The 19,647-nt window shown below is 51.1% G+C and overlaps 12 protein-coding genes across 12 annotated transcripts; 5 read left to right on the forward strand and 7 right to left on the reverse strand.

Annotated features, from left to right (window-relative positions):
• Positions 1 to 929, reverse strand: BJX68DRAFT_249496 (DUF3245 domain-containing protein). Its single transcript, XM_071042123.1, has 2 exons — positions 684 to 929; positions 1 to 563 (listed from the first exon to the last, which is right to left on the reverse strand). The coding sequence occupies exons 1-2, from the start codon at positions 872 to 874 to the stop codon at positions 41 to 43; spliced, it is 714 nt and encodes a 237-aa protein (XP_070892663.1). The 5' UTR covers positions 875 to 929; the 3' UTR covers positions 1 to 40.
• Positions 930 to 1,875: 946 nt separating this feature from the next.
• BJX68DRAFT_249498 (oxidoreductase-like domain-containing protein) lies at positions 1,876 to 2,847 on the reverse strand. The gene has a single exon (XM_071042124.1). The coding sequence runs from the start codon at positions 2,713 to 2,715 to the stop codon at positions 1,930 to 1,932; it is 786 nt and encodes a 261-aa protein (XP_070892664.1). The 5' UTR covers positions 2,716 to 2,847; the 3' UTR covers positions 1,876 to 1,929.
• A 46-nt stretch (positions 2,848 to 2,893) lies between these two features.
• Positions 2,894 to 4,999, forward strand: BJX68DRAFT_249499 (uncharacterized protein). Its single transcript, XM_071042125.1, has 2 exons — positions 2,894 to 3,956; positions 4,009 to 4,999. Exons 1-2 carry the CDS (start codon positions 3,055 to 3,057, stop codon positions 4,970 to 4,972), a joined length of 1,866 nt encoding a protein of 621 aa, XP_070892665.1. The 5' UTR covers positions 2,894 to 3,054; the 3' UTR covers positions 4,973 to 4,999.
• Positions 5,000 to 5,083: 84 nt separating this feature from the next.
• Positions 5,084 to 6,707, reverse strand: BJX68DRAFT_249502 (60S ribosomal protein eL13). Its single transcript, XM_071042126.1, has 5 exons — positions 6,632 to 6,707; positions 6,480 to 6,513; positions 6,301 to 6,347; positions 6,013 to 6,171; positions 5,084 to 5,944 (listed from the first exon to the last, which is right to left on the reverse strand). The coding sequence occupies exons 1-5, from the start codon at positions 6,632 to 6,634 to the stop codon at positions 5,507 to 5,509; spliced, it is 681 nt and encodes a 226-aa protein (XP_070892666.1). The 5' UTR covers positions 6,635 to 6,707; the 3' UTR covers positions 5,084 to 5,506.
• A 248-nt stretch (positions 6,708 to 6,955) lies between these two features.
• On the reverse strand, positions 6,956 to 9,620 carry BJX68DRAFT_249505 (uncharacterized protein). Its single transcript, XM_071042127.1, has one exon. It carries the CDS (start codon positions 8,874 to 8,876, stop codon positions 7,440 to 7,442), a length of 1,437 nt encoding a protein of 478 aa, XP_070892667.1. The 5' UTR covers positions 8,877 to 9,620; the 3' UTR covers positions 6,956 to 7,439.
• Positions 8,980 to 9,620, reverse strand: BJX68DRAFT_219288 (uncharacterized protein). The gene has a single exon (XM_071037872.1). The coding sequence runs from the start codon at positions 9,558 to 9,560 to the stop codon at positions 9,084 to 9,086; it is 477 nt and encodes a 158-aa protein (XP_070892668.1). The 5' UTR covers positions 9,561 to 9,620; the 3' UTR covers positions 8,980 to 9,083.
• Positions 9,621 to 10,048: 428 nt separating this feature from the next.
• BJX68DRAFT_249507 (uncharacterized protein) lies at positions 10,049 to 13,327 on the forward strand. Its single transcript, XM_071042128.1, has one exon. The coding sequence runs from the start codon at positions 10,296 to 10,298 to the stop codon at positions 13,239 to 13,241; it is 2,946 nt and encodes a 981-aa protein (XP_070892669.1). The 5' UTR covers positions 10,049 to 10,295; the 3' UTR covers positions 13,242 to 13,327.
• A 64-nt stretch (positions 13,328 to 13,391) lies between these two features.
• Positions 13,392 to 14,510, reverse strand: BJX68DRAFT_272924 (uncharacterized protein; the record flags this gene model as incomplete). The annotated part of the gene is made up of 1 exon (XM_071047318.1): positions 13,392 to 14,510. The coding sequence occupies one exon, from the start codon at positions 14,508 to 14,510 to the stop codon at positions 13,392 to 13,394; it is 1,119 nt and encodes a 372-aa protein (XP_070892670.1).
• A 520-nt stretch (positions 14,511 to 15,030) lies between these two features.
• On the forward strand, positions 15,031 to 16,931 carry arp6 (actin family protein). The gene is made up of 5 exons (XM_071037873.1): positions 15,031 to 15,638; positions 15,716 to 16,421; positions 16,474 to 16,536; positions 16,602 to 16,806; positions 16,863 to 16,931. The coding sequence occupies exons 1-4, from the start codon at positions 15,143 to 15,145 to the stop codon at positions 16,738 to 16,740; spliced, it is 1,404 nt and encodes a 467-aa protein (XP_070892671.1). The 5' UTR covers positions 15,031 to 15,142; the 3' UTR covers positions 16,741 to 16,806; positions 16,863 to 16,931.
• Positions 16,932 to 17,277: 346 nt separating this feature from the next.
• On the forward strand, positions 17,278 to 17,642 carry BJX68DRAFT_272926 (uncharacterized protein; the record flags this gene model as incomplete). Its single annotated transcript, XM_071047319.1, has 2 exons — positions 17,278 to 17,417; positions 17,483 to 17,642. 2 exons carry the CDS (start codon positions 17,278 to 17,280, stop codon positions 17,640 to 17,642), a joined length of 300 nt encoding a protein of 99 aa, XP_070892672.1.
• BJX68DRAFT_219308 (uncharacterized protein) lies at positions 17,642 to 18,393 on the forward strand. The gene is made up of 2 exons (XM_071037874.1): positions 17,642 to 18,063; positions 18,123 to 18,393. The coding sequence occupies exons 1-2, from the start codon at positions 17,795 to 17,797 to the stop codon at positions 18,229 to 18,231; spliced, it is 378 nt and encodes a 125-aa protein (XP_070892673.1). The 5' UTR covers positions 17,642 to 17,794; the 3' UTR covers positions 18,232 to 18,393.
• On the reverse strand, positions 18,394 to 19,524 carry BJX68DRAFT_219309 (alpha/beta fold hydrolase). The gene has a single exon (XM_071037875.1). The coding sequence runs from the start codon at positions 19,392 to 19,394 to the stop codon at positions 18,555 to 18,557; it is 840 nt and encodes a 279-aa protein (XP_070892674.1). The 5' UTR covers positions 19,395 to 19,524; the 3' UTR covers positions 18,394 to 18,554.
• Positions 19,525 to 19,647: the final 123 nt, after the last annotated feature.

The raw sequence follows: 19,647 nt of genomic DNA on the forward strand, positions 1-19,647 counted from the left end.
TGCAAAATCCGATAATTGACATGTAGCCCTTCAGGGGCGTTTATTGCTTCCTCCGCTTCTTCGACCGTTCAGCAAGAATTTCATCCAGAAAACTTGTAGCCTTCTTCCTCCCTTTTGATCTTGGTGCCGGCTGCGACGCTGCCTTTTCTCCATCTTTATCATCGCCATCACCGCCATTCTCTTTGGACTCATCACCGCCATGCTCCGTCCGCGTAGGCTCAACCCTCGTTATCACCTTTCGCTTCTTCGATAAGCCCTTCTTCCCAATTGACGCAGTGCGGCCCTCTTCTTCATCGTCGTCGTCATCATCGCCATCGCCAGCCCCAGCACCATCATGTTCGCCCCGCCGCCGAGCCCCTCCTTCTCTATAAGCAGAGTTCGCCATGATAGTCGTCGAAGAACCAGCCACAGACTCTGCATTCTTCTGCCGCGCCTTCTCCGCCATGACTTTTTTGTAATTCCTCCCCAGAAGTTGCCTCCGCAGCTGATCATTCGAATCGAGCTCCGTCCGGTTCCAACTCCCGTCTGCGGCTTTCGTAGGCAGGGGCGCTCCGAGACCTAGTCTATATCATTGATGACCCGGGTTAATTTCGGAGATAGAAAGAGAGAGGTAAGAAAAGGCAAATCGGTTCCGGATTGAGGGGATTGAAGAAAGTCGGTAGAGTTGACCGCGATAAACGTACCTCTCCGGCACAGCCGTGAAAATCTCATCTTCCTCGCGCTGAAGCTCCTCATCAGTTTTCGCATTGCTGTGGTCTTGCTCTGCGCCGGTCTGCTGCAAGGGGAGCCAGGATGCGACGAGGCGTTGGCTGCGGGCGAGGGCGATGTTGGCTTTGTTGAGGATAATGTCTGTTTCGGATTTGGAGAGGGACATTTTTCCTTGGTTCCGCGGCGTAATTCGCGGCCGTGTGCTGTCTTCCCGAGGGTCCTGAAATTGTCGTATCTTTTTAGTCGATTCTAATTTTATGCGGGTTTGGATTGGAAAGCTTGGCGGGGAGAAATGCGATTGAGGCACTAGGCCCTAATAGGTAGGTAAGGGTGCTTTCAGTTTCCACTCCATGAAATACAATAGATAATAATGGACTGATCATTTCACAGATCATTATTGTAATCATATAATACTATCTGTGCTATGCATGAATCAATATCATTGTAGCTGTCAAATATTGAGCCTACTGTACAGCTGAGGAAGGGCCTTGGCAGACTGCTGTACGTAGCTTTGAGCTCAGATATCGATTAGAGTCGGTCCCATGGTGTAAACAACGCTAGTTTGATGCTTTCAAAAGCCCTTTCAGTACTGCGGGGGGGCGCCTGAAAGAGCTTAGCACCATTATCTGGAAGTCCAGTTCCCTGGCAGCCCGATTCCGGACATTACTACAAACAAGAAGGCCCATTGCTGCCCTGGAGAGAAAACATGATGTTTGAATCTACTAAAGTTAAGATATGAGCTCAGCTCTTGTCCTCTCTAAAACGATCGATGAGAGTACTACGAGACAGAATTCACCCAGTTGGGGCCTGGAGAGGGTTTTCAATGGCAGGTCCACTCAGGTACAATTAAAGTTTGGTAGCGGAACGATAGCCCGGCCTCAACGTCAATCGCCCCGATGAGGCATAGTTGGATCTGCCATGTGCTTTGAACTTTCCGCCTTCGTCTCGGCCCAGCGGTCCAGCCATGACTACACATACAGTTGGATCTAAGAGTAAAATGTCAGGCTTCATACCAGTCATTCGCATTACTGCCAGGCCATCTTTCGTATGGCTGTATTTTAGCTGCCTAGTAGCACTCTCTACAATCATGTTGCTCATGTAAGTGAAAGTATGTATACAGGGTCTCTAGTTCTACATCTATTTTTGTTAATATATACAGCTAATGCAACACAAAGCATAACGAATGGGCATTTTTATACACTCGAAACTCACGGACATGACTCATGAGCTCTCCCGCCCCTGCTGATGCATCTGCTTCAACCTCTTCTCCGTCTTCATAAACTCGCGAATACCAACCGGGATATCTGCAAACAAATCATCATGGGTTCCTGGTAGCGACCAATTCGCTTCACTCCCACCACCATCATCATCCATACTCGTGCCACCAGGCGCATCATCCGGCATCTTCGGTATAGCACCCGGAACCACACTCTTCTTCGACGGACCTTTAGCTTTGGCCTCGGCCAGTAGAGCCGCCCACTCCTCCATCTCGTCCCGATAGTCATCCCACACACAATGTACGCAGCCACTCATGCAACAGTTATCCGGCTCCTCCGGTCGCGGCGGAACCGGTACTCCGTTCACGGTCTTCCACGCAGCAGTTGACCCTGGATCGTAGCGCGAGGACCGCCCAGGCCCGGCTAAGCGGGTCCCAAAGACAATTGCCATCTTCTCTTCCGGCGACTGGGGCAGTCCGCTTGATTCGGCGGGTGGTGTCGTAGTTGCCGGTTTGTGTTCTGGGGCGGAGGGTGAGGTTGTCGCTTGCCCACGATGCTTTGAGCGAGCAGAAAGGATATCAGAGTAGTACCCTGAGAGGGGATAAGCTTGCATAGCGTCTGCGCAGTTTGATTTTGAGTTTGCTCGTCCATGGGAGAAGAGGCGCGGGGACGAGAAGCGGGGAAAGCGATTGATTGATTGTCGGTGTATTGGTCTGAAGACAATGAGACTTGATATTGTGCTGTGTTTGGCAAGCGCATGTCTGGCTGTGGCCAGCGCATGGCCTTCCATTTGTGCTATGAAATTAATGTGTTGGGAGAATCGATATCGTCATTCTCCGACAGAGGCGGCGGCGGTCGTTATCCGAGGTGATTGAGAGCAAACAGTGCAAACAATACCTCAATCACGTGCTCCGCATACGGGGTATTTGCTCGTGCTTTATTGAGCCTCAATTATGCGAAAGGATCGAGTGACTACTCCTGAAGCTATTCAAGCATAATACTATGCGCAATCTACTCTACTCTCAACCTACCACTGATCCTTCTTAGTACGAACCATCGCAATGGTTGCCTGACGTAGTCCGCAAACGATATCGACGAAATCACAACAAACGCCGTTGACGCGTCGCAAATGGAGCCCCCTCCCCCTCGAAATGTCTCTCAACGGCGCTCCCCCTCTAGACCTTCCTTCCAGGCGCCAACAAAGGCAAGCCTGGCGAGGGCGCACCCCGAAGTCCTGGAACGCGCCCTGAGTCGGTCGCCGACGCGGAAATCTGCGCGCAGAAGCAGCAGAGATGACCCGCAGAATGAGGCCGAAACGAGAGCAATCGGCCTGCGTGATAGAAAAGCCCTCAGGCCCTCAATCACGCTAACCGCGAGTCCGATAGACCCTCTCAAACGCGGTCAACAATCACCTCTTTCTTTCCCCAGCCGCCGGTCAAGCGGACTTGTTGCCTTTGCCGCACCCCCGCGGCGCGTTTCGAAAAGAATCAGCACTTCGGACCTATTTTTTCGGTCACCCACTGCGTCGCAGGAAACAAGAGTAGAAGCGAGTTTGATAAATACTCCAGAGGATCAACTGGCTTCTGAATTGGGTAGCGCAACCGGCGCTGCGGACATGGGTGACGACGATTTTGAAAGTCCTTCATTGAATGACGGCTTCGACGAGCCTGACCTGCCCCCCACACCGACCCAATTAGGCCTGGAGCGGCCTCCGGGGCGACCAAGGGGACTGTTGAGTAGCAGTCCTAGTAAGGAACAGTGGGGTAAACGGCGAGCCGCGGGGGATCTGGAGCAGAGTCCTTCAAAGCTCAGGATCGTTGACTACGGTACTGATCCCGAGGGCTCAACAGAGCATGTCGTAAGTGTGAATGATGTGCTGCTTCCTGAATCTGTTCACAAGAAGAGAAAGCTCAGACGGGAGCTCTCTCACGATCTAGAGTCGCTCAAGTGGGATGTTGCGAAACTGGAGGGTTTGTGTGAGCAGCTCGAGCAACGCGGCGAGAATATAGAGCCTTATCTGGGTGAACTAAGGTATGTTACTCGGTTATTGTCGATTGGAAAAAAAAATCACTAACTCGAGAAGCTCTCTATTACTATCGGATGATCCGTCTCATACCCCTTCAACGAATCCTCGATTGGGCACTCAGACGGTGTCATCCCTTATATCCACACTACTCCCCTTTTCTACAAAGCGGCCACCCAAGCCACGCAGAGCCTCGCCCGAATCTAATCCGTTTGCTCTTGATCAGAGCGCACAGACGGATCTATACCTGTCTGCACTTGCGCCTCTAAAGCTCACTGCATCATCGAACATTATACCCTGTTCAAAATCCGAACCCATCTTGGAAAGACACCAACTCATCCTTTCACCACCCTCGCCTTTCCCCCCTTCCCAATACAGAATATCCGTTTCGTATGAAACAAACCCCGAAACACAGTGCTTAGTCTCCCTGTCAGCAGATATTGGCGGGAATACACCAGACTATGTACGGCAGTGGGCAAAGACGCGGCTAGCGAATCCGCTGCTAAAGCTCGACGTATCCGGTCTCTGCTGGGGCATCAACCGATACTGGGAGGCCTTGGTTTCACGAGCCCAGATCTGGGCTCAAATAGAAGACAACCATTCAGACCTGCTCCCTGGTCGCAGCAGACCAAGAACTTTTCAGAACTCCAAAAAGAACACCCTTGAAGACACAGACGCCCCAACACAATCCGATCTACGCCAAATCCTCCCACACATGGAGCGCACATCAATGCTCTTTGAATCTCCCGAGAAATCCCTCCTCCTCTCATGCGAACTCACAATCGATGAGTGGACGGGCGAACCAGAACTCACGTCCAGCATCTGCATCTCAACAACGGGGCTCGACAACGAACCTAGCGAGAAGATAGCGCAGGACTCCAAGAAACTTTTTCAGACGATTGTGAATGAACGGTCGACCACGGGAAGCCAGTCTGGAGCCGCAGGCGGCTCAGACGTTCGGGCGATCCTGAGGGCTACGGATTGTGTTCTGGGTGTGTTGTTCGGGGCGAATAGTGAAAAGTAGGTTAGAGGAGTACTTTTTTGTTTTTACTAAGGCAATTGATACCAAGTCGTGGTTTGGCCAGGCTTTATGAGACGATGTGTTTTATGATATCCATTCTTGCCTTGTAGAGTACACAATGTTTCAAGAACCCCTTCTGAGCATAAGAGTTGAGCCTAGTTCAATGTTGTGTTGAGATGCTTGAGGAAATTCTCGGTCTTTCAGTACTCAAGACGAAGAAGGATAGATCTACCAGAGCAACTACAGTCTGAAGGACTTAAAACGGAGACGACATTCGAACAATCGCGTTTCACATTTCAGGGTAGTTCAGAGGCACCTTTTTTATCTGCCCAGGGACAAATAGAGCAGATAGAGAGGTCTAGGGGAAAAAAAGAGGTAGATAAGAAAAAATCGGGACGCCAGCCAATCCCAAAGCCATGCCACGGTACACTTGGATAGTAGATGAGGGAGAATTTACCTCCCCGCACGAAAAATCGACGACCAGATTCATCATTAGCTGAAGATTTTTGAGCAAAGAAGCATTTAGGTACACGGAATTTATTTCTTAGCGGCAGACTCCTCCTCAGCCTTGGCCTTGGCACGCTTCTCCCGAGCACCCTGGTAGCGGGCCTCGGCGCGGGATTCCCGCAGCCGGCGGTATGCAGCCTCCTCACCCTTGGGGAGGTCGTCGCGCTTGACCTCAGTGACGGCCTCGGCGGCGCTGGTGTTCTTGATGGGCAGGAGAGAGCCAACCTTGGTGGCGTAGCCCTGGGTCTGGCCCTCAGCGGCAAAGGCAGCCTTGGCGGCGTTGACCTCGTCGGCGGAGGAGTCGAGGCTCTTGAACTGACCGCTCTTGCGGGGGAAGAGGATCAGGCGGGCCTTGTAGTCCTTGAGGCGGGCGACATTGGCGACGAGAGACTCCTTGGAGTAGTTGTTGCGGCGGTGGTCAACGGCGATACCGATGGTGGGGGCGAGCTTCTTGGGGATACCGGCTTCCTGTACGTCGCGGGACAAGTATAAGTTTCCAATTAAAGCTCCCGGGTGCAGGACGGTTTTTTCTTTACCTTCAGCTCAGCAAGGGTGAAACCACGACCGGCACGGACACGGCGGTTGTACTTGATGGTAGGGCATCGCACAACGGGGCGGAGCTTGTCAACCGGACGGGGAGCAACGGCGGCAGCCTTTGCGAGACGGGCCTCACGACGGCTGTGCTTGCGACCGGCCTATAACCCAACGAAAAAACCATGTCAGTCCATCAAACTCGATCCTAGGCGAAAGCGCTCTCTGTCTCTCGAGAAAAATTCGGTTTTCCGCCAGAGCAACACCGGGTATATAAATCGAAGAGAGCGTACCTGCTCGAAGTGCACGCGAACACGACGCTGCCAGTCCTTGTGGAAGTCTGCAAATGAAAACCCCATCAGCAAATCCCAGCCCAACACAATTGCTCATTATCCATCGCAGTTTCTGATCGCGTTCATTCAGACGAAAGCGCATTTCATATTCCGGATCTCGCTCGGCGGGTGTCACTCACGGTGCTTCTGAAGCTGGTTGTTGTGCTTGATCGCCTATATCACGAAGAGATCTCATCAGCAAAGGTTCCCCCTCCTGTCATGAACAGACGCAGGATCGTCCGTCTCTCAGTTCATCTCAGAAGAGCCGAAACTGGAATCTCAATATACGCACCATTGTGTCAGATGGTGATCAGACCGGGGCTTGTCGTGGTCGTCGTGGGTGGTTGCTGGTCGTATCTCAAAACTCCTCCGGCTCAATATTAGTGGAACTTTTCGGTGTGGCCAACCGCGCGGGAGTCGCTCACCGCCTCGCTTAGCGAGCCCTACCCTTCCTTCTTGCCGAATCCGGATGCTCTACGAACTTACCAACTATTACACCTGGCAGACAACGCTGATGAATATGGCGTTTGGAAGGGGCATTTGATACCTATCAGTGATACTTGTCTTGTCCGTATATCGTTAATATATTGCCAACTTGTCGATGTCCTTCTCATCTTTCTCCGTGAACCTCGCAGCTCTTTCCATACCACGTGATTGCAGAACTGCTTAGTCACTTTTTAGCAACGGTAGTTATCAGATGTCTCTTCGCTGTCAGTGCCCTTGTTCAATTTGTTGTTTAGCTATCTAGTATACCCTATCAAGATGAGTAAATTGCAAGAAATCTTGCATCAGATGCCCAATGCTGGCGAATGAACCCAGGTGAAAACAAAACCAAAACAACACCGATTCGCCCATGCTTCATAAATTTCATCATTCGTCATCAACGCTCACAATAATGAGAGACACCTCGAGATATAAAAGAGAAGACTGGCAGAAACCATGCTTTAACGTAGAGATCCTATGCCAAAGCAACAGCAAGAGAGAACAGCTTCCCATGGAAGTTCTGAAAGTCAGGACGTAGAGCCATGGCCAGGCACAATTTGTAGACACTAGTACATAGCAGCGTTATAGTAGTGTTATGCAAAGGTTGCAAAACCCCTCTAATGAATCCCGAGACCCACATGCTCTCCCGCCTTTGTTTTCTTCAAGCTCGCACCGTCAAAACTTGCTTTGCGTTTGAGACTGCTCGGAGGTGGCCGTTCAACACCAGGCTTTCTCACTTGTCCAAAAAGCTTTGTCTGAAGCAGGGTGCTGGTTTTTGGCACAGCACCAGCTGCAGATCTTACATCTTGCTGGATACCCGACGGATTGCGACGAAGCATGCGTGCTGTAAGCGACCCGGCTTGAGAAGCAGGAATGTCTTCTTCCGTCTCGGCTTCTTCAATATCAGAAGCTGAGATTGTGCTGTCCCGGTCACGATTCTCATCGCTTGATTCTCTTCCGGGTGTTGCGTAATGGCTTTGATGGTGGAACTTTTGCGTCTGAGACGGTGTCATGGGAAGTGAGGATAGAGAATGGCTACCCCGCACGTGCCCATTGGAATTGTTCCTGGGGCCACGATGCCGGATGGGCGTCGATGTCACACTAGATGACTCCCTGTTCAGAACGCGATCTGCTGCAAGAAGGGCCGCAAACGGATTGCTGCTATCACTCCTGTGGACGTGGTCACCATGTTCCACAAATTGTGGCAAAGACCTTCGTTGAGGGGTTTGCGCGCCGGCCTGGGGACTAGGAGACATTGGGCCGTGTTCGATCATTCGAGAAAAGTGTTCCCGGTTCTCTCGGATACGCTTTTTCAACGCCTGATTTTCTTCCTTGAGCAGGTCCGACTTGTCCTTCTCCTGTTCGATAAGTTTTTTCGCTCGTCGGAGCCTTATGTCAAGGGTAGCATTGACCTTCTCAAGCTCCTGATTACGTTTGACGGCCAGTTCAAGTTCGACATTTGAAACCTGCGGCGTGGGTTCTGTCTCCGGGATGATATGACGGTTGCGGTACTCGGTACTTTGAAGGATCTCCGCCTCTCTCCTGGCAAGCTTATGCTCGACCTCGGCGCGTTGAATAGCCACATTACTTCGAAACTCCAAAAGGCCATATTGCAACTTGAAGTGGAGGGCGGACACGCGAGATTCCCGGGCTATTCCAAGGAGCTCCTTCGCAATGGTGCGCAGCTTGGACTCACTAGCACTATCAATGTCGTCGGGAGTGGGGAGATTTTCAGACGCGCCATAGGCTGCGCACAAGGTTTCTTCGATATCCGGCGAAGGTGCGAGGTATGAGCTCGAACGAGACCTTGACCTTCGGAGCGGAGCTCCAGGGATCTGCGCTGAAGGAGGAGGAGTCATATCTGACGAGGACAATGACGGAGGTGAATTGAACCCGCTGTGGTCGGAGCGCAGCGAACGACGGCTTCTGGCTCCAACACTCAAATCGGGTGAGGCAGAGAGGGTTGCTCGTTGAACTGGAGTCACAGGGCGCGATATTTCCACAGGAGGGGCAAGAGAGACTTGCGACAGCTGGGGCTCGATGTCTTGCGACATGGCAACTGTATATGATGTAGGCTGATGAGTTGTACTAGTGGGGTCAATATCGAACTAGAGGAATCGTGGTCAGCCTTTACATGCGCTGGTCGAACGGTTGTCCCAGGGCGGTCAAGACATACCACGCGGAAGCAGCGGCGTGAGAACCGTGAAGATCAGATGAGAGATTTCACGGCGCTTCTCTAGTGCAGATGACAGTAGAGATATTTAGGATATAGAGATGTCTGGGGAATCGCTCCGATGCCCGATGCCCGATGCCCGCTGCCCGCTGCGGCCTATTCGCGCTATAGAACGAAAGGCTAAATAATAGCCGACGTCAAGTCGACTGCTTCGGTGCTTATCGATTAAGCAGGGCGGTATAGACACCGAAAGAACCCGAGGAAGTAAGTGGTGGATGAGCCTTCCGAAACGACAGATGCTTAAGATCACAAAGATCGCGGGGTAAGTTTGAGAATGCCGAAAAAAAATAAAAAGAGTAAGGGGTGGAAGAAAGAGAAACCAGGTGAGATAGATGAGAGTGATGTGAGAAGCAAGGAGTCGGCGACGGAGGGGGATGGTTTGATGCCTTAAGGATAGAGAGGCGGCAGGAGTTTCGCATTTGGCGGGAGGCTGGGAGGCGGGCCAATCATGTTTGTTGCTGAGCCCAGAAATTCGACTAGGCTTGATGCGGAATTCACGGGCCATCCAGGGCGAATAAACAGAGACAAGCTGCCCTGTAACTCAGGCAACGAACCAGGATCTGCCTCTCAGCACATCGGTGTCATACTATACGGGGTATTTCTTTCATAGATATCTACGCAGGAAAGGTGCCCAGACAGAGAGAAAAAGCAGAAAGAGCGTCACCCTGCCCATGCGCCTACAACTCATCCAGACAACCGCTGGCAGTTCGATAGTTATGAGTGCCATGGATGGTCCTCTCAACTGCATCATTGCATGAAACACAACTAAGCTCACGGAGTATCTTCTCGATACATTGGACGGGTGGCCAGGAAACCCAGAAGCTCTCCAAGCTGCAGGTTGTTGAACCCACGAATGCGATAGCGGCGCCCGCCGCCGTGAGCACTCAGCACCAGGCACTGAGGAGTCTGGGCCTAGCGGGGATTCAGTTAGTCAGCCGCGGAGTAAACATTGAAGAAGATCTACCACGTCCATGCTAACGCTCTTTGGCCTATGATCGCTTTTTTTTTTCCATTGAAAATGCGCCCCTGGAGCTTCACGGCTTCAAATTCCACCTTGCCTTGCCTGATTGCATCATAGTCCTTCCAAGAATGTTCTTCTAGACTTTTACCTGTCACCTGTCCACCACCACGTTGAACCGCCATGGGATTCCACTAAGCCCCCACTGAATGCCACCGATAAAAACAGAGCTGGCCCCCTTAAAATAATAGATGCACTAGCGAACATTGGAATTTGACAACCATGGATCAGCAACCTAAGACACCGTCACGCCCCAGCGGAATTCCTCGTTTAGTGTCCAGGATCCCCCTGCCGACGTCAACCTCGTCACCTTCGCTCAGACCTTCCCCGTCCCGCGACAGACTCCGCGCCGACCCCGGTTTAAAGGCTGCACGGCTTCGACGTCCCTCTGAAGAACCAGAGTTCAAAAAACCGCTCCCCAAAACATCGCCTCCCAAAAGGATCCAGAATGACTACCAGCAGAAGCGGGTTGTTTCCGTGGCGGGGACGAGTGACGGGACCGGACTAGAGAATGAAAAGCTGGAAGCAGATGGTACCCCTCCCCTGGATGTGGAATCCCGGGGTCGTATACGACCGTCTCTGTCGGAAAGAACGATTGAGACTCTCGCCCAAATACCTCCATCGCCTGCCTCCTCCAGGAGGCCGTCAAATGTCTACAATGCCACAAGCCCGATGCGGTCTCCGTCTCGAACCCCCTCATCTATGACGAGCTACTCCAGGTCGCCGTCTAGATCTTCTTCAACCCGACAATTAAGTGGAAGTGACTTCCTATCTGGGCCTCCAACTGCTATACGACTACCGTCAAGATCTCGCCCATCCTTGTCTACCAATGGATCAGCCAGCGAACATAGTTCAGTGGCTACTGCGGACAGCTCACCGAAGCTGAAGAAACCTATGATGCGGAGAAGCATCTACGGAGGCTTCGGGCCGACTCCTGCGGTATCAGAATCTCACGCATCTTTGAATCAAGCTGTAGGGAAGCCCTCTGACGCGGAAACCGCCACTTCACAACCAGCTCTTCAGGTAAAGAAGTCGCGGAGGATACAACCCAAGTCGTCAAACTCAAAGCTTTACTCGGCGGCATCAAGATCGCCTGCGGTGAAACCCGCACCAGATGTATCCTCGCAATCAAGCACAGAAGTGGAAGAAAAAAAGGCATCCAAATCGTCCAGTGCTCTGCGGGAAAGCATTGCAAAAGCAAAAGCCGCACGAAAGGCAGCTGCCCAAAAGGGACCCCAGACGCAGCCCCTTGGTGCTTGGACAGAGACTGATATCCAAGATCCGTTCAACCAGCAACCAAAGGATCAAAATCATGGTTTACTTCGGAAAAGACTGGAAGCAGGTCGAACTTCGGGCCACTTGAACATCGCGGCCATGTCATTGACCACCTTTCCAGAAGAAGTCCTCAAGATGTACGACTTTGACCCTAACGCAGGTACCGATTGGTACGAAAGCGTGGATTTGGTCAAATTCATTGCCGCCGACAATGATTTCACCGAGCTCCCTGATGCTGCCTTCCCGGACATTGATCCGAATCAAATGGACTTTGATAGCGAAGAAAAGGGAAATCAATTTGGGGGATTGGAATTTCTCGATTTTCATGGAAACTTGCTCCAGTCCCTCCCATTGGGTTTCAGAAGGCTACAACGACTTCACACCCTGAATCTCTCTAAGAACAAACTAAGTACCAAGGATATTCAAGTGATCACGGAGATGAGCTCCCTTAGGGACTTGAAACTGGCAAAGAACCAGCTGGAAGGTGCTCTCCCTCATGATATTGGTCGCCTCACGGATCTTGAGACACTTGATCTTCATGAAAACTCTCTTACCGAACTTCCAGAGACCCTGGCGGACCTGAAATCTCTTCGAATACTAAACCTCGGCCATAACCAGTTTACATCCCTGCCTTTCGAAATCCTCCACAAGCTTCCATTGAGGGAGATCATTGCTCCCAAGAATAATATCAAGGGGACATTGATTCCGGCGTCGGTCAGAAAGCTCGATGCTCTGCAAACCCTGGACGTCATTGGTAATGCAATTGTGAAACTTTCTGAGAACGAAAGCCTGCAGTTGCCTGCTTTGCAGACATTGGCAATCAGTATGAATCGCATCAAGGACTTGCCTGATGTCTCGTCGTGGCAGGAGCTTCTCACCTTGTCAGCAGAGGACAACAGCATAACTGGATTGCCATTGGGCTTTACCGACTTGAAAAAGATTAGAAATGTCGATCTGACAGGGAACGACCTCTCAAGATTGGACGAAAAGATTGGTTTGATGGACAGCCTTGTGTCGTTTCGGATAGCCAATAATCCTCTTCGTGAGCGCAAGTTCTTTGGCATGACTGTGGAGGATATCAAGCGCGATTTGAGGAGCCGGTGTGAGCCCGAGCCTCAAGAGACGGACGACGAAGAAGGCTCGGTCGCGACGCAGTTCACCCTTGCCCCAGAGTCCCCCGCTCACAGTTCTTCTGGCTGGCAGCTTAAACCTGGAGGCGTACTTGACCGGTCGTATACCGAGATGCAATATTTCGAGGTCGACAAGCTGGAGCACATCAAAACGAGTGATGTCAAGTATTTATATTTGCAACACAACGAATTGCGCTTCTTCCCAACCCCAGCTCTTAGTATGCTTGCTATCAGTCTGACAGATCTGGATTTGTCGCACAACCCGCTGGATAGCTCACAGCTTTTCCCTTCTGCTGTCGAGCTTCCTAACCTTCAGACACTCAGTCTGAGTGCTACCGGGCTTGTCACCCTTGAGCCAATCATGGCAAAACTAACAGCTCCTTCGCTGACCTTTCTCGATGTGTCATCCAACGGCCTTTCTGGATCTGTTCCCCATGTCCGGCCCGCATACCCGCGGTTGACGACATTCCTTGCCGCAGAGAACCAGTTTGACACCCTGGAGTTTGAGGTTGTGCAGGGACTTCAGGTCTTTGATGTAGGCAACAATAACATCAGCGCTCTGCCCCCAAAACTCGGTCTTTTGAGGGGCGAGGGTAACAGTGCAAACTGGGGTGGTGGATCGGCCCTTCGAAGATTCGAGGTTGCAGGGAACAGCTTCCGAGTCCCCCGGTGGCAGATTGTCGCCAAAGGGACTGATGCTATTCTTGAATGGCTAAAGGACCGGATACCGGTTGAAGAGTTGCGTGAATATGAGGACGAGTAGTGCTGGGTACGTTCGTTCAGCAAACTGCAGCTTGAGCTCACAGCCAGTATGGGAGGGGTGTATATAATCATTCATTTCTAAGTTCATGTTTTATCTACTTGAGGTCAGCCCCGAGCATCGAATCATAGATATTTATATTCCTTTCCACAGCTAGTTTATTCGCGATTTTGAAGACTCATCGATCGATTTGCTAACTTCTCCCACAACCTTGAGCCATGTTTTTGACCAGGTTGTAAACTTATCTCCCTCGGTTTCTTCATCTACGGAGCTTCGTTTGGCAGCCCAGGGTAGCGCAACCAAGTTGATTGCTTTGGATGCACAGTCTTTCGTCTTTCCCACTTGACGCGTGTATTTGTCCAGGTCATCTTCATAGAGCGCGCCGGCTACCTCGTCGATGTGTTCCGGAATCTGCTGCAAGTTCTTCATCAAGGTTTCTAGGACCTTGGTAGCAGATGGCGTAAGCGGAACGGGTGCTTTCTTCAGTCGATTCGTGATAATAGCAGGATATATTTGCGCAATCGGCTTCAACATTCGCAGAGCATCTTTCTTCCGCTTATGCAGCGCGGCGCTGCCTTCCTCGTCACTTTCGTCGTTCTTGGAATCATCACCAGCCATGTCCTCCCCAGCATCCAAAAGCTCATCGAAAAACTCATCGCCCTCCTCATCCGGATCCCAGGCCTCAATCTCCTCCACTGCGTCTCGGACCAGAGCCCGATACTCTTCGGCGCGCTGAACCACAAACCCCACAATACCCTTCGTCGCGACATCAATCAGCGTATCACACGCATCCCAAACCCGCCCTGCCGCAAGCGTGACTGTATCCTTCTCCAACTGGTCCAGACCCTTCTTGCTAGCCTTGTCCTCAGCAACAACCTGCACCTCCTTCACCAGCAAGAAGAAATCCTTCAGGGCCGTACCGGTGAGGATGCGAATCTCGCTCTGGAACGCTGCCGTATGAGATTCGGGTGTTACAAGGAGCGCGGCGGTAACTAGCGATGGGAGCACAGATTCATTCAGTGTTGAGAGTGTGGTCGCGACTGCGGATGCAGTAAAGGGCGACGTAAGTGTAAGCAGTGAGAGTTTCGTGACATGAGATTTCAGCGCCGTGGCGGAAGCTGAAAGGAGGGCGAGAGGGTCCAAGTCTTTGGTTTGTTCATCCGTAGTGGTGGGGGTAGGTTGCCCGGCATTTGTTCGGGAGGAAAGGGTAGGCTGAAACTGCTCCACGAGTGTGAGAGTTGTTGTTAGGGCGGTCTTTAGTTTGCCGGACATTGAGATATTTTCCTTCGCTTTGAGGATGAGTGTTGGTGCTGCAGTGATAGTCGGAGGGCTGAAGGGGAGAAATTTTATGATCTATGATTCAAGGCCTGAACTGCGGGGCCGCTGATTAGGGCTCTGCAGGGTCACCTGTTGCTATTGGAGTCTGCCTCTTGACTACTATCTTCGTGTTTACCGGTAATATTGATATAGTGGGGGAGAAATAGATCATACGAAAGAGCGAAAATTGTGTTTTGAGAAATACAGTAGCTTTATTTGTTGTGCCAAGTTTTCTATTTCCCTCGTGGTAAGGCATCATTCTTCAGGTACCTTGGAGAACAGCGAGTACCGTAGTCTTTCATAGGAACATAATATTAATGAGGAAAACTGAGGACTATGATACACGAGTACCGGGCATTCAGATTCCGAGTTAATTCTTCAAGATCTATGACGCGCCCTAAGACCTTGCCCTACTTTTCCCGATTCGGGATCTCCAGGCGGCGTGAATGACATCTCCGAGCTCCATCAAGCAGAAGCTTCCACGACAACTTCAGCACCCTCGATAATACCACAACCCCCGACCTGCTCACCCATGCTCACCTGAGCTTTGCTTAGAATAGACTCGCTGTCTATCTCGATCGCCCCAAATGGGGACCACCAAACCGCGCCCGGCCCGCCGCAATTCCATCGCTCAAACCCAAGCTCTCCCCGACAAGACCTTCATCATCGACAATGGCGCATACACCATGAAAGCAGGCTACGCACCCGACTTTCCACCTCCAGATGACGAGGAAACCGCCCTTTCAGCATGCACCGCCATCCCCAACGCGATAGCCAAGACGCGCGGAAATCGAATCTACGTCGGGGCGCAGATCGGGACCAACGTGACGGACTGGAACGAGATGCTGTTCAGACGCCCCGTGGAAAAGGGATACACGGTAAACTGGGAAGCGCAAAAAGAGATTTGGGAGACTTCTTTCTTCGATGAGAAGACAGTGCGGTCAAGGGAATTGCGCGTTGCCGAGCCGGAGGATGTCACGCTCATTTTCACAGAAGCTCCCAATGCGCTACCGGCGCTGCAGAAGAATGCGGACGAGATTATCATGGAGGAGTGGGGGTTTGGAGGCTATTTAAGATGTGTCGGTAGGCATCATTTTCAAGATTTTATCCCTTGCTATGATTGGGTGGACAAGGCTAAGCTGTTTGCGCTCGAATCGCAGGTCCGTCGTTGAATGCTTGGAATGAAGTTCAATCTCTATTCGGAGATTCACTCTTACAACAACCTGGTGCTGCAATCTCTCCGACCGAGTGCCTGCTTGTGGTTGATACCGGCTATTCTCATACTATCGTTACACCCGTCTACAAAGGACAGCCGATTCAACGTGGTATTCGAAGACTCGACCTTGGGGGCAAACACCTCACAAACTATCTCAAGGAGCTGGTATCGATACGTCAGTACAATATGGTTGACGAGACGTATATTATGAATGAAGTCAAGGAGTCGGTTTGTTTCGTGAGCAATGACTTTTCCAGCGATCTGGAGCAAACTTGGAAAGGAAACCGCAAACGTGGGCAATCTGAACCGGGAGGTGGCGTCGTGGTAGACTATGTTTTGCCCGATCCGAACGGAGGGAAAAAAGGCTTTATGCGGCCGCATGACCCCATGCTAGGTTCCAAGAAAAGAAAAGCCGCGTTTTCTGGTGGTGCTGAACACCTTTCAGAGGATGTTTTGGTGCTCGGAAACGAACGCTTCGCTGTCCCTGAAATCCTTTTCACGCCCAGTGATATTGGCATGAAGACGGCCGGCATCCCGGATCTGATCTTGCAAAGCCTTTCAGTGCTACCTACTGGACTGCACCCGGCCTTCTTGGCCAACGTACTGGTTGTTGGCGGCAACTCGTTGCTTCCTGGGTTTATGGAAAGGCTGTACGTCATGAACTTTATAATACAGTTTCTGCGAGAACTGACGGCATATTAGGGAAACGGAGTTGCGCCAGATCGCCTCAGCAGAATGCATTGTTAGAGTTCGACGGTCGAAAGAGTACGTCATTCGCCCTGCTTCTTCGGCACTCACTTGGACTTTTATGCTAACGTCTTCTCTATTAGCCCAATCCGCTCTACATGGCTCGGAGCGTCCCGACTGGGCACGAACAAAGAAGAGCTGAAAAAGGTCGCCGTGACTCGTCAAGAGTATCAAGAACATGGATCTACATGGGTAGGTCGGAAGTTTTCTGGTGCTCTATGAGTGGATTCATCTTGTTTGGCTTGCGTCATGTATTGGGATTTGGCGGCTTATGGGCGTATATAACTCGTTAGTGATACCCTTGCGAACTTTGATACCAGTGCAAGATAATGAACTTTATCCAGCAGTTTCTATAAGTAGAAGTCAATGCCGGACTGCCAAACTGCCAAACTGGAATATTGTCGTCCCACCGCTATCCTCATGCGCATGTTATGGCCCGGACACGGCTACTCGTGACTCGCAACGAGATAGTTTGAGTTGCCCACGGTATCACTCAAAGAAAGCCTCTTCTCGGACGGCTGCCTGAACTTTATAGATGCGGTGACGGCATGGCTAAGCGTTGCGACGGTTTTGTCCACGTTCGTGGTTTCTTAATCAAGTATTTAACCACAAACCCTCCCCCATCATTCAAGTATTGCTTGATCTACAAACAGCATCTGCAGCTGAAATTCTCCCGAAAACGTCCAAAGCTAAATCGAAAGACGGCTCTTTTCTACAGTTCCCCTCAACACCGTAACATTTTGGAACCCACACTACAACATGGCCATGCAAGGACCGTTGCAATTTCCAGGGCTTCCCCGTGCAAACGAGGCAGCTTTTGCCAAGCTCGAGAGCCGGATCAGCGAGTCCCAGGCGCCTTTCCTGAACTCCAGTTCCCCTTCACTGCGGAGCGTGCAAGAGTAAGTTCAAAGAGAGCTCTTTCCATATCCCCATTCGAATCCACAACTAACATACCTCCCCAAAGGACTGAGAAGGACCTCATCCGCTGCGTAATCTGCCATGAGCAGAAGCTCCCTTCCGAAATGACCGAACTCTCCTGCAGACACAGACACTGCATTGCCTGTGTCCGCACCCTGGCCGATTTCTACATCAACGGCCAAATCACGTACCCCAACTTCTGCTGACGAAATTCGAGCCGGCAAAGTCCATCGTTCCCTGTCTGTCCGCCGCTCAGAAACAGGCATATATCGACAAGGTGGAGGAGTGCCAGCTCCCCTCCCACAGCCTATGGTATTGCCCTAAGCCGTCTTGCGCGCGATGGATACGCCCGAGGGAGATGCTCGTCAAGGGCACCGCGTTCTCGCACTCCTTCGCCTGTCCGCACTGCAATGCGGATATCTGTACTCGGTGCCGCGGTCGCGGCCATTCTGGGAGTTGCCCACCTGATGCGGGACGCGAGGCGCTGCTAAAGTTGGCGAGTGCTAAAGGGTGGAAGCAGTGTGGCCGGTGCGGAAATCTCGTCGACGCCGATGATGAGGTTGCCGCCAAAGGTGACTCCCGTGGTAGTTGCAAGCATGTTGCTTGTCCGCGTCGGGAGCAGATCTGGTATGTCGTTCTTTCAAGTCTTTTTCATCCTACTTTGCACCCGCTAACGGAGATTCCAGCTATGGCGGTTGGTTCCATCATCGTGGTGGCTGTTTGATGAACAATACTTGGGCGCGCTTGAAGGGTTCAACCATCCCTCGGGTAATGGGAATTTTTAGAAATGTCTAAAGATATAATGAGCTCGTTTTGAATTTCTAGTTGTCCATGTTTATTCGTCATGATACCCTTTGATTGAGATCAGATATACGGATATCCTCTTTTTCTAATTGTGTTTCCTCTATTGCGAGCGTCGAAAAAGACCAAGCAAGACTTTATCTCTCTTTACTACTCTTATTCACTAGACTGTGGGCGATTTCTTTTCCACCTAGTATTATAGGATGTTGGATCTCGGCTAAATGACACACACCATTATACGTCAACGGTATTTCTAGTCAGTTGTAACCGCCGCCCGCTTTTATTCTATAGACTAGAGTTGGTATCACGGATAACTGCTATCTGTCCGTGCGACCTCGCCATTCATCAACCCGGAATATCCAGTCACGAACAAGAGCCTCAAAAACACCCCTTTCAGAGTCATCAATGGGGAGTCCATGCGAACCACGATCCAAAATCACATAGGTTGACCGTGGATAAAGCTCCAGCAAGCGGAGGCTGTCTCGATAGCCCACGCTCTCGTCTTGTCGGCCACATACAACAAGTGTCGGTGCAAAGAACTTGGCCCCTTTGTCATCCAACGAAAAGGATAGTCGGTATCGGTCTGAGTCAGCTCGGATCGGATCCAATACCTTGTCATCTGCTGCTTTTTCCGCTGGAAGGTAAACTCCCTTGTATTTCGCCTTCAACGTTTCGACGTATGCCGGCGTCTGAACGAGGACATTCCCAAGAAGTGCCCTGTCTTTGGGTGACATGTTCGACATGAGTTGCTCATCCGCAACAACGGGTTTAAAAGCATCGAGATCGCGCATGCTATCTTTTGGCTCGATAAGCGGCACGCGGAGAAGTAACCCATCCACTTGCTCAATATATTTTTGAGCTATCGCGCGTGCAAGGTAGCCGCCACATGATGAGCCGACAAGTAAGAACCTTGATTCCCCCAGTCGAGAATCGATGAATTGTACCAGGCGAGAGTATATATCGTCTAGATCCTTGACATTATTTGCGGGAGTTGTGCCCATGCCGGGAAGGTCGACGTAAATCCGGCGAAGCCCTGGTGATTTGCTGAAAATCGGCTCAAAGTCCTGCTTTTCGACTCCTCCATTCATCTGCCATCCATGAATGATCAGAACGGGAAGTCCTTCGCCGATTTCTTGTGCAGATAGAATATGTTCCATTCTGAGCGTGTTTTGGAGGGCATAGAAGGAGCAGTTGATTGCAATCTCTATAAATTGTTTAGTTACAATCACGCCATCTTATACTACTGCTGACAGTGTGCTACCCCAAAACAAGAAGCGACAGATGGAGAAGAGGAGATTGCTTTAATTGGAAGGCCACTTGGTTTGTTTGATTTGCTAAGTTTATTTGGTTTGGCTGGTTTGGCTAGTCTGCTTAGTTTGTATAGCAGCGTTACATCGAGGCTCGGAGCCT

Source organism: Aspergillus pseudodeflectus, assembly GCF_044049435.1.
Source record: "Aspergillus pseudodeflectus strain CBS 756.74 chromosome Unknown BJX68scaffold_93, whole genome shotgun sequence".
In the NCBI taxonomy this organism is placed as follows: Eukaryota; Fungi; Ascomycota; class Eurotiomycetes; order Eurotiales; family Aspergillaceae; genus Aspergillus; species Aspergillus pseudodeflectus.

Excerpts from the sequence above, each read along its gene's own strand:
- BJX68DRAFT_249496 (XM_071042123.1), bottom strand. The coding sequence starts at position 874 with ATGTCCCTCTCCAAATCCGAAACAGACATTATCCTCAACAAAGCCAAC. Across the intron at positions 564-683 it reads TTCACGGCTGTGCCGGAGAG|ACTAGGTCTCGGAGCGCCCC; the intron begins GTACGTTTATCG and ends TCAATGATATAG.
- BJX68DRAFT_249498 (XM_071042124.1), bottom strand. The coding sequence starts at position 2,715 with ATGGAAGGCCATGCGCTGGCCACAGCCAGACATGCGCTTGCCAAACAC.
- BJX68DRAFT_249499 (XM_071042125.1), top strand. The coding sequence starts at position 3,055 with ATGGAGCCCCCTCCCCCTCGAAATGTCTCTCAACGGCGCTCCCCCTCT. Across the intron at positions 3,957-4,008 it reads CCTTATCTGGGTGAACTAAG|CTCTCTATTACTATCGGATG; the intron begins GTATGTTACTCG and ends TAACTCGAGAAG.
- BJX68DRAFT_249502 (XM_071042126.1), bottom strand. Across the intron at positions 6,348-6,479 it reads CAACCAGCTTCAGAAGCACC|ACTTCCACAAGGACTGGCAG; the intron begins GTGAGTGACACC and ends TTTCATTTGCAG. Across the intron at positions 6,172-6,300 it reads TTCGCGTGCACTTCGAGCAG|GCCGGTCGCAAGCACAGCCG; the intron begins GTACGCTCTCTT and ends GTTGGGTTATAG.
- BJX68DRAFT_249505 (XM_071042127.1), bottom strand. The coding sequence starts at position 8,876 with ATGTCGCAAGACATCGAGCCCCAGCTGTCGCAAGTCTCTCTTGCCCCT.
- BJX68DRAFT_219288 (XM_071037872.1), bottom strand. The coding sequence starts at position 9,560 with ATGGCCCGTGAATTCCGCATCAAGCCTAGTCGAATTTCTGGGCTCAGC.
- BJX68DRAFT_249507 (XM_071042128.1), top strand. The coding sequence starts at position 10,296 with ATGGATCAGCAACCTAAGACACCGTCACGCCCCAGCGGAATTCCTCGT.
- arp6 (XM_071037873.1), top strand. The coding sequence starts at position 15,143 with ATGGGGACCACCAAACCGCGCCCGGCCCGCCGCAATTCCATCGCTCAA. Across the intron at positions 15,639-15,715 it reads AGGCTATTTAAGATGTGTCG|GTCCGTCGTTGAATGCTTGG; the intron begins GTAGGCATCATT and ends CTCGAATCGCAG. Across the intron at positions 16,537-16,601 it reads AGAGTTCGACGGTCGAAAGA|CCCAATCCGCTCTACATGGC; the intron begins GTACGTCATTCG and ends CTTCTCTATTAG.
- BJX68DRAFT_219308 (XM_071037874.1), top strand. The coding sequence starts at position 17,795 with ATGCTCGTCAAGGGCACCGCGTTCTCGCACTCCTTCGCCTGTCCGCAC. Across the intron at positions 18,064-18,122 it reads CCGCGTCGGGAGCAGATCTG|CTATGGCGGTTGGTTCCATC; the intron begins GTATGTCGTTCT and ends CGGAGATTCCAG.
- BJX68DRAFT_219309 (XM_071037875.1), bottom strand. The coding sequence starts at position 19,394 with ATGGAACATATTCTATCTGCACAAGAAATCGGCGAAGGACTTCCCGTT.